Source organism: Neolamprologus multifasciatus, chromosome 5, assembly GCF_963576455.1.
Source record: "Neolamprologus multifasciatus chromosome 5, fNeoMul1.2, whole genome shotgun sequence".
In the NCBI taxonomy this organism is placed as follows: Eukaryota; Metazoa; Chordata; class Actinopteri; order Cichliformes; family Cichlidae; genus Neolamprologus; species Neolamprologus multifasciatus.
In genome coordinates, this window is record NC_140443.1 from 17,270,549 (window position 1) to 17,281,970 (window position 11,422).

Below are 11,422 nucleotides of genomic sequence, written 5' to 3' on the forward strand. Positions count from 1 at the left end.
GGTGGTTTTAATGCTGTGGCTTGGTGGTGTATTTCACATGAAAATATGCTGCTTCTTTTACTCCACTACCCAAAAGTATAAAACCTTTAGAACTAGCTTAAAATACAAGTAAGAAAGCTATAGCAGAGTTTCAGTAGCCTGATGGGTGATGGGTACAACTACTTTCTTGCTTTTAACTTCAATTCAATTCAATTCAATTCAATTCAATTCAATTCAATTCAATTCAATTCAATTCAATTTCTTTATTGTCCCACAAGGGGAAATTAGTTTAGCAGCGGGAGGATAAAAATAAACAGAACAATACTATAAAATAATAATAACAATAATAATGATAGAAAGTTCAAGGACAATTATTTGCCATTAAGGAGACAAGACGCAGTAAGGATAAAAGAGACCTGGAGTCTTTTAGTCCTCCTCGGAAGGTACTCTAAAACGGCGGCCGGAAGGCAACAACTCAAACTCACTGTGAAGTGGATGGTTCACACAATTAATAATAGAATGAGCCTTTCTAAGCACATTTCTATTGTAAATGGCCAAAAGTCCATCTTGCCAGCGCCCTGAAATTTTGCTAGCAGTTTTTACCAGAAGTCCCAACCGATTCTTATTCTTCACCGTCAGGTTACCAAACCAGGCAGCAATACAAAAGACATCACAGATTCAATAAAACTTCTATAAGACAAGGACAACATCTCAGATGAGACGTTAAAAGATCTCATTTTCCTTAAAAAGAACAGTCTTTGTTGAACTTTTTTAGTAGTGGCATCAGCATGAGATTTAAAACACAGTTTATGGTCAAGTACTACACCTAGATATTTATAACTCTCAACTATCCCAATATTGGCAGTTTTAATGACAGTAGGTGATGAACTATAAGAGGGCTTCCTAAAATCTATAATCATGTCTTTAGTTTTTGACACATTAAGTGAAAGGAAGGACTCATCACACCAATTCACAAAATCATCTACAACCTGTCCATGGCCTGACTCATCCCCCACTAGAAGACTGACGATTACTGTGTCGTCAGCAAACTTCAGGATGTGTCTGTTCGTGAAATTGCTGCGACACTCATTTGTGTACAGAATGAACAGAAGGGGAGAGAGGCAACAACCCTGGGGTGATCCAGTAGAGGAGGAAAGCACATCAGAAAATACACGATTCACCCTCACGCATTGTGACCTATTGGTCAGAAAGTCTGTCACCCAGCCGACCAGACTAGTGTCAAGCTTGAAATGATTGTAAAGCCTGTCAGCAAGTAAGAGGGGTTGAATTGTATTAAATGCAAATGAAAAGTCAGCAAATAATAATCTTGCATGGGTGTGGGGGGCCTTAAGATGCTTATACAAGAGATGCAGGAGTGTGACAACAGTGTCCTCCACACCTCTCCCTGCTCTATAGGCAAACTGGAAGGGGTCAAGATGGTGTTCAACATGCATTAAAATCTCCTTCTTAATTATCTTCTCAAATGTCTTCATCACTAAAGAAGTCAGAGCCACAGGCCTAAAATCATTCAGTGCCTTAGGAGAACTGCCCTTAGCAACAGGAACAATAATAGCATGTTTCCAAATCTTAGGTACTGTCTGTAGCTCTAAAGAAAGTGAGAAGATATAGTGAAAAATCCCACTCAGCTGATCAGCACAAGTTCTCAGTACCTGTCCACAGATGTTGTCAGGTCCAGGACTCTTGCTTTTGGTGTGTCTAAAAAGATTAGCTACCCCCTTCTCATCAATAAAAAATTGATGGGGGGGGGGGGGGGGGGGGGTGATAGTCTTTTCCCTCAGTGTGCTGGTCTGCCTAGAACAGTCATAGTTCTCAAAACGAAGGTAAAAACTGTTAAGACTGATGTTTGTCAGAGGTAAACCCCTCTAAGGTAATGCTACTTTTACCTTTCGTGTGTAGCCCTGCCATTGTTTTCATACCAAGCCAAGCTCTTTTGAGGTTGTTACTGCTGAGTTCTGCCTCAGTCTTATTTCTGTACCTCATCTTGGCAATCTTTATTGTAGCCCTCACCTCCTTCCTCAATATTCTCATAGTGGGAACGTCTCCCTCGTTATAAGCAATACTTGTCACCTCATACAGCATTACAAAAGTAAATATATGACCTGTAATAGGGTACTCTTTCCATTTTTGAAAATAGAAATACTAATATAGTTTTAAATAGTTTCAGAGGCGAGTGAAATGAGCTCAAAGAAAAAGTCAAGCTTTGGTTTTTTGCGCAGTTTGTCGAATCAGCAAAATCTTCTGTCTTTCACATTTGTTTAAAATGTTAAAGAATAAAACAAGAAATGGAAGACTTCTGACCGAGAACATGAGGTACCAGGCAGACAGAGAAAGCGCAGCAGCAGATTGGACTGAATAATTTTGAGCAACATCAAGAAGAGCAGGTGTGAAACAGCAGCAGGGATCACTTCTAGGATAAATGAGACTTACCAAATGCAAGTCTGTTTACAAAACATTTAAAGTAGAATCAAGGAATTTGGATAAAAAGGGTGTGTAATATTTAAAACTCAGAAATTATGGCTATGATTTTCAAACAGACATGTACTGTTGTTTGTTTTTGTAGTGGTGTGAGTGAGCTTGTATGTATCGATGGTACTATGATGTAGAAATTATGAAATGTAAATGTTTGGATGCAAACTTAAATCAGCCAAATACATAAATAAAAATACACATTTTATTTACATTGTAACTGCATACCCCTCTGAAATCTACACCCCCTAGAAATGTAACTACACGTCGACTCTCACCGACATCTTGGTTAGGTACACCTCTTCAACTCCTGATTAGCCGATTACATGGCTTGATCTCAGTGCATTTGGTCGTTATGGTCAAGATGACTTGCAGAAGTTCAAGCCAGATATCACAAGGAGAAGAAAGGTGATTTACGTGACTATTAATGTGGCATATTTGTTGGTGCTAGATGAGCTGGTCTGATTATGTTAGAAACTTTTGATGTACTGGGAATTTCCCACAGAACCATCTCTTGAGTTTACCGAGAATCATCTGAAAAACAAAACACCCAACCAACAGCAGTTCTCTCTGTGAAAATATCTTGTTGATGCAGGAGGTGACTGGCCAAATTGTTTTGAGCAGCTAGGAAGGCAAAAATAAGTCAACCACTTGTTACAACCAAGGTTGTAACCAGAAGAGCATCTTTGAATGTACAGCATGCCAGTCTTTGAAGCAGATGGGTTACAGTAGCAGAAAACCACAGTCTGTACCACTCTTGTCAACTAAAAACAGGAAACTGAGGCTAGATTGTGTATGTACTAAGCAAAATTAGACAAGAAAAGATTGGAAAGATGTTGCCTGCTCTGATTCTCAATTTCTGCTACAGCATCCTGATGGTTCGGTTATGATGGCTTCTTCCAGCAGGATAATGCACAAACTTCAAATCATCAAGATCATCAGATCTGAATCCAACAGAGCACCTTTGGATGTGGTAAAACAGGAGATTTGCATCATGGACTCAAACATGACAAATCTGCAGCAACTGTCACACAGTTGCTTCAGTGGACCAAAACATGGACTAAATCTCTGAGGAATGTTTTAAGAGAATTAAGACGGTTAAGACAAAAGGGATTTAACATGGTATTAGCAAGGTGTACCTAATAAAGCGTCTGATGAGCGTATGTGACCGAAGTCGATCTTCAGCCCCCCCCCCCCCCCCCCCCCCCCCCGTTGTAGAAATATTTTGCAAATGAGGAAATTAAATTCACAGAATATCCCACAGAGCACATGCAGCATACAGAAGCGTGAATGAGCGGATATCTGTGCCCTCTGTCACATGGAGGAAACCACAGCTATTTCAACTAGTTGACTTCATGGCCCAATATTGTCAAGCAGTTTCTGCAAACTGCAAGGAACCCAGCCTAGTTTCTGAAACACTGTGACTGAACTCTTTAGGGCAGCCACTGCTGCATGACCAAAGTGTTTTCTTGCATATGTATTTTTTTAAATATATTATGTAGCTGTGCCATTTTGCTTTAAAATAATTTGCTTAATCTTTGACATTTTGTCATCTAGTGCAGTTGACCTACATTTTTTAAAAGTGTGGTTTTGGTATCCAAACACATTTTTGAGGCTACCTTACACATAATACACATAATACAGTGATGTGTGGTATCTTAACAAAAGAAAATGATTCTTTCAGCAAAACTGTACACACAAGATATGCATTTTACAACAAACATTGGATATAGATGTAATATATTATGATGACTGTAGACTACACCTCTTTCCATATTTACATTTTTATTTCCAGCACGGCTTATATATATTTATATATACATATATATACAAATATAAACAATAAGTAACAGTTTCTGCCTTCAAAGCGGAAATAGTTGTGTACCTTAACATCAGTCTTTCATGCATATGAGTCTTGCTTTGTGTGCTCTATGCAGTAATTGGAACTCTCCAGCACTGACATTAGTGACTGTTTGCCATCTTCTTGCTGTGGGGTGCTAAAGGACTCCTCTTCCTCTCCATAGGGGAGCTTACAGTCAGGTTTTATCAAGTCCGCGGGTATGAAAGCTGGTGTCCCACAGGACCCGTTTCCTATGTGCAAAGTGATGTTAACGTTGACGTGTGGGCTGGTAGTCATGGGCGTGATGATCTGAGGGCTGCTGGGCTGAGAGGACGTCTGTGTTTGGATACTGGGCTGTTGTGCAGCAGAGTCTATGTTGGAGTGTAAAGTCATGGGCTCGGACAGAACAGACAATGGATTGTCAAGCGCAAAAGTGGAATGTAAAGGGCTGATGGATTCCTGGCTGCTGCAACCATCAGTTCTAGTTAAAGTTTCGGTATTGGTTGTGCAGTGACTGTGATCACTGCTGGCTTCCCCTTTTTCTAGCAGGCACTCATTTTCTTGTGATGCAACTTTGAATAAAGTCAGCTGAGTTTTCCCAGTGTATTTCTGCAGGGAGGAAGAAAAAGAGAAGTTCATTTCCAGCAGATTTTTAAAAAAAAATCACAAACACTAAGCTATTCTGCCATAAAGACTACTTTTATGGTGCCTATCAAGCCCAGTTTTTATTGATGTTTTTATTGGATGTCGCACTGTGGTTACAGTTAACAGTGGTGTTGTACTGGACTGGATTATATCAATAAACGTGCAAATGGGAATGTTTCATGATTTAATTGTTGTAAAACTGAACACAATGAACTTTAAAAGGGGGAGAATAAATGGCAGTGATCTTGTACTGAATTGAAGTAGACCACAGAGGGTGTGTACTTTACTAAATGTAGGGTGTATTCAGTATGAAAGATAGAAAGCCGAGACTTACTTCGTCAGCAGTCTCACAGTTTCCGTTTGCATCCACCTTAGGAGATAAACTTGCAGTGTCTAAGAAAAAAGAACAATGGTTGTAAGTAAGAGAGAGAAAGTGTAATAAAAACTGTTCCTTGTAAAGAAGTTAAAAACTAACTGGTCCATATCATTCTCTAATGTAACTCAAAAATAAACATAATGCCTATAAAAGCATATATTTACCTTTCTTGCAGATTTTTTGATAATAACATAGCAGGATGAGGATGGGGATGGTGATGACAAGGATTCCAGTGACAGAAGCAATTAATCCAACTAAGGGAGGTAAGCAGAGATACATCTCAGAAGAAGCAAGAACAAGAGCACTTTTGAAATACTTTTCATACACAGCTGTTTTCTTATGAGTAGTCTGAAAGTTAGTCAGTTATAGTACCATAACTGCTGTCAGGCGGTGGGGTCAGTAGGCTTGTTATTAAATAGGTGGAGGGTTCTTCTGAAACTGAGGCAGACTGTGTGGTGCTTCTTAGCAGAGATGTCGAGCCTGAGCTTGGTGCAACTGTGGTCGTGCTTGTGCTTGGAGTTGTACCGACACTCTTCTTGTGATTGTCAGCTGTTGTCAACTGTGAGTACGGTTCACACACATTGTCTGATTTAGTATTGCCTTCTCTAAGAACAGCCCTCCCTTTGCAGCTGAAGAGAACAAAGAGAAGGGTCAGCAATTTGAGTCTGGAACACCTTTGTGGAAATACCATAGCTCTCCTTCACTCACTCTGTGTGGGGCTGGCAGGGGTCAGTGGAGGAGGTTTTGTCAGAGAACGTGCCTTCGGGACATGCTTTACACTTCACATCTGAATTTGGTGTGCCTGGCAACAACAGAAAAACATTTAATTTAATGACGTGTTTCACTCTATGACTTGTATTGTATGGAACATGTTACAAAAAACACTGTAGCTCCGAAGAGTGCATCTGACCCACTGTCCCGAAAAAAGCAGTCACATGAGCACAGTATACCGACAGCTATATTGCACTAAGGATAAAGGTCAATATACTAATAACGTCATAACATCATTTAGCATGGTATTTGTTGAGTGATTTGGTGGGATGAGCCAGAATAATTGATCATGTTGATGACTCTTGATTGATCTATAAATGAATCTGTAACAGCATATAACTTTGTCAATGAGTGGAACAAATATAACTTTTTCGAAAAATGAAAGCTGTGAAAAGGCCGATGGGGTATGTTGTCACACCGCTGGGTGGGCAGGTGGCGTGGATACCTACGTTTGTGAATGCAATAACTCAAGCACAAGGTGACGTAGGAGTTTCATATTGATACCGTAGGTATATCTACTAAAACTGTCGGAGGAGTTTGAATCTCGTCAGGTTTTCTGAAAATCTTGTGAATGCGATGACTTCAGAACAAGGCAACGTAGGATTTTGAAACTGATATTATAGCTGTATCTACGAGGAGGCTGAGGGTTACCACTGGCCGACACCAGTATTTTTTCTATTCCAGTAACCACTAAAGTTAAAGCTATACTTAGAAAAGGGCCTGTTCTTGTTAAATCAAAACATCAACCAAGATAAGTGTGGACTGTGGGAGGAAATTAAAGCACCCAGAGGAAACTCACACAGGCAATCGGGAGGTCTTGCTTGAGGCAAAAGTGCTAACCACTGCACCAGCATGTACCCCTCTCCTTTTATTTTTGTTATATTTTTATTAGTAGTAATTACAGAAGACCCTTACAGAAAGAAGTTGGCTCATCTGACAAATGGTACATCCTTAAATTTCAAAATATTGTTTTAAGATGTACCATAAAAACATAGTGACAAGAGAGATTTAAAAAAAAAAAAGTTTTACCTTTTACAGACACTCCAAAGCCAGGTTTGCATTGTTTGTATTTTCTACAGTCTGAGCAGTATGGATTGTCATATCCCATGAGGCAGAACCTCCCAGGTCTGCAAATACACTTGGACGGTGTTGTAGAGGAGCAGTTCTGTGCATACTGTAAACCTTTTTCTAGTTGAAGACAGAAAAGTATTCTTTGCTCACATCCATTGCTTGTTGGTATTAAACAAAACAATAACTGGACAAATATGAGTGTAATAACATGGAGATGTACAGTTAATCCACTGACCTTCTTTGCATTTTTGACAGCTATTACAGTTTGGATAGAAGTTAAAGTTCTCCCGATACTGATCCGGAGGACATGGTGTACACACAGTATCGGTAGTTTCAGTGCAACGTGTGTCCCCTCGATAGCCTGTAATTATATCATTTTAGTTACTTAACTTACATTTATATTTAATTTATACGTTTTATATGCATTTTATTACTGCACATAGGCACCGTAACTCTACAAAAGCCTCAAAAAGGCCAAAAGGATAAGTTTAATGTTATTTGTCATAGTTGTTGATTGTTCAGCCTAATAAAATCTGGTCATACTTTGATAACGTAACAGTGACACATACAATGCATTATAATACAATACTTTATACTCTGTCCCTGAGTGCATTAAGTTATTGCAACTATAGCATTTAATACACACATTTAACCGATAAAAGGCAGTCCAATAAAATGTCCGCTGCACTCATTCAGTGGTAAAGTGGGAAGTAAAACAATTAACTTCATACTGAGTGGGAGAGATGAGATTAGTGAGTATGGGAGATCAAGTTATCTCATGAGCAGGGGTGGAGCAAGGGCAAAACGGTGGAAATGCTTCAAAGCAAAACTGATTTCCAGCTCAGTGTGGCCCAAATCACTGTTGTCACAGCAGGAGGTTCACAAAGCCAAAAACACACACAAGCCACTGCTTAACAAAAGAGGAAATAAACAGAGGGAAATCCTTGTGTGAATGCACCTTTTGTTAGTGCAGTCATTACGAAACCCAGCCTACCTGCAGTATTAACCAGCATTTTTTGTTCGGAGTCAGGGAGTACACATTTAACAAGCTGGTAGTTTTTGTTGCAGAAAGAACAAAAAAGCCCCTGTTCTCTATTCCTCAAATCACACAAAGTCCACTACTGAGTAATACCTTAGTATTTAATATATCAGTATCATTCAAAAGAGTGTTCATTGTCACTATTTGTTGACAGGTACTACCTGTTTATGTTACAGTATACACATTGTATTTTAACTATGAAATTCTACATAGTAATAGCTTGATTTTTCATGTCTATTTCAGTTTGTAATAGATGTGGAACTGTAGAATTTTATGAGGCTTTGTGTGTGCACCTTTCCAAATGAAGTTGGGTGGTCTGTTTGTTAAGCTGTGTTATGTGTAAGGTATTAAAATTCTGCTTTAAATCTTTAAGTAATTAACAGTATTGTGTGTTTGCTTTCCTTCATCTCTGAGGATGAAAGAGCAGCTTATAAATACATATAATTAGTCACAGTAGGTGAAAATTTCCTTCTTTCACACCTTCACACCCAAGTTTTACTAACACGTTTCATGATATGCGTTAGTGTTCATCGTATAGTGATGCAACTTTCAGAATAGCTTATGCCTGACCATTGTTTATCTGGTCTAACTGTTGTGGTGGAAAGTTTTGTAAAAAAAATGCAGTCTTTGTTATGTTTACAGGACAACTCTTACCAGGGCGACACTTTGTACAGCACAGGCCATTGTGATTGTACTCTGTGTCATTGCGACACTGTCCATTTTCACTCTTGTAGGGTGTAGAGCAGACCTATGGGAAACAGACAAATACTTAAGCGCATCTCATTTTCTGCTCCTTAGATGTAGACAGCGAAGAACGCTGTAACCCTCCAACCCAGAGCCAGTAATTCAGGTAAATTTAGTAATTCTGAAATTACAAATTTATGTGGAAAGTGTATGACGTTTTTGCTATAAATGTTCTCAGAAGTAGACAATAAGCGTAAACTTTAGCAAACTCAGTTAAGATAGTAATTTCAAAATCAAAGATTTAGTCACTGTCTGATATAGGAAACAGACAGGTTGAGATATAACCTGCTGTACTTTTGAGTATGTTAAATAGGAGCTTAAAGTAGAACCAGACTACCCACACCTTCGCCCACTTTTTCCTTTCTGGTAATGGTGCTGGCCCCAGTGCAGACATGGTCAAACAAGCAAACTCTTGTTCAGAATTCATAGGAAGTGACTCTTTTTTCTTCAGTATTTCTGGGCGTTTGGGCAGTGCACGCATACCAATGCCTTAACTCACATGCCATCTCTGCCTGTGCTTCTGTCTCACACACCAAAAGATAGTAAAGACTGAAGTACATTGTAGCTGCTTGCACACCTGTCCTATGCACACACAAAAAAACGTGAAACTCCCTCACCGCAGTGGCCTCCAATGACAAGCAAAATGAACGATTATGCTGACTGCAGCACTGTGTTTCTCGTATTACAGGAAACAGAGGCGGCGACCTGGAAGTGCTGGGTTCCTAAGCAGTAAATTCTTGTGTAGTGTGACCACCGGTACTACTGCGAGTCATGACAAAGGTGATTTATGAAGCACTTTGTTCTTATTTCCTGACAGTTAATCAGTGATAATAGTCTGTCTTTTCCTCCAGCTCTCGGCTTCATGCCTAAAATAACTAATGATTTACAGAAATGCACAGTGATACAGGGAGATAACAGAAAGAGCTGCTCCTTCATTTCTGCAATGAGATATTCAGTCTGAAACTCCATTAGAGAGCAAGTAACCGAAACCAAACATTCATACAGGTTCACCACAGCACAGCCTATTCATTAAAATTCCACGGTAAAACTTACTGTAATATGATCACATTGAGACAGACTATTAAGAAATGCTTTAAAAGAAATGAAAAACTCTCCGTTTGTTGGTTTCAGGACAGGTGATCAGATTAAACAATATACAGAAACACGTTAAAAAGGTTAAATTACATGACAGAAGTTAGACATCTACATTAAATCTTTAATGTTAATGACGGTCTTTCAGTGATTTCAGAGAACTGCGTCTTTAGTTCCTTTTCCATTTAAACTGTCCCTCTGGTCATTAGCTGAAATCCAATGCACTGGTATTCATCCAGTCTGCGATGAACAGTACAATCAAGCATGACAGACTTAAAGACAGTGACAAAGCCTACCTTGATAGTTTGGGCACACAGCAGAAACAGCAGTAAAAGCGTGTCCTTCATTGCTTCTTTAAAGTAAACCACAGAGGAGACAAGTCGGCAGCCAGCGTGCGCACTGTACTTTTCATTTCTAGGCGGGTCAACACTCACTGTGCTCATGTGTAAGCAGGAGTAGTTTCCTTGAACTGAGTTAAGTAGTTGGAGGAAGGAAACCAGTAACACGCATTCACATATCTGTAAAAACCTAATACAAAGTGGTACAGTTCATGTTTAAAAAGCGATGTTGGACTCCCACATGTTTACATATGATATCCGTTATAAATGCGCAGTATAAGATTGCTATGACCTCAGCGTTTGTTTACCTGGGGAAGAATTCAGTGTCTGCTAAAAGAGTAAGATTTACTCCAGCTGCTGGCTGTGCCATAAGGAAACAATGGTGTTTATGGATAATATTTCGTTCAAGTGAAATTTAGACTTCTACAAAGAAATGTCTGCCTATGGACAGAACACCAGTATGAATAGGTAATAATTAATTTAGTACATATGAAAAGGGGTTGTTAAGTCAGTAACATGATGTGCCAAATAGTTTGTCACATAAAAAAATTAAGAAATAGACCTTGGAACAACAGCTTGGAAGTAATTTTTAACCCACATCTTTTCACATTATGTAGATTTGCTAAGTGGTCTTTACTAGTTTCAACAAGAAGGTAGGGCTTTATTATCAGTATCTAAACATCTGAGTGAAAAGACATTGGATCTGGCATTCTCAACTACTACGTTTTATTTAGTCATGTAAACAAAGAGTTTTATTCAGCTAAAATGCATGTGACATTAATGTTTAGCTATAAGCATTACATTTGCTGATGTGCATTGAGATGAGGATTGTGTGTCTGTTGCCCTTCAACGCTCAAACTTAGATCAGCATAAATGCACCAGAATTACTTCCCACTTATCGTGGTTACATCTGCCTAATTATGCTGCTTTAAATTCAAACTCAGCAATCAAGTTCTGCTGCTGAGGGCTCTACTGCAAAATAGCATTTGGGACCTAGCAGGGTTACTTAAGGTTCAGCCCTGAGTTTTTAGTGTCACAAA

General features: G+C 39.1%; 1 protein-coding gene across 1 annotated transcript; it reads right to left on the minus strand.

The window, feature by feature from the left end:
* Positions 1-4,366: 4,366 nt before the first annotated feature.
* tnfrsf1b (tumor necrosis factor receptor superfamily, member 1B) lies at positions 4,367-10,487 on the minus strand. Its single transcript, XM_085159824.1, has 9 exons — positions 10,341-10,487; positions 8,863-8,956; positions 7,405-7,530; positions 7,128-7,286; positions 6,036-6,129; positions 5,700-5,956; positions 5,492-5,581; positions 5,286-5,344; positions 4,367-4,915 (listed from the first exon to the last, which is right to left on the minus strand). Exons 1-9 carry the CDS (start codon positions 10,485-10,487, stop codon positions 4,367-4,369), a joined length of 1,575 nt encoding a protein of 524 aa, XP_085015950.1.
* Positions 10,488-11,422: the final 935 nt, after the last annotated feature.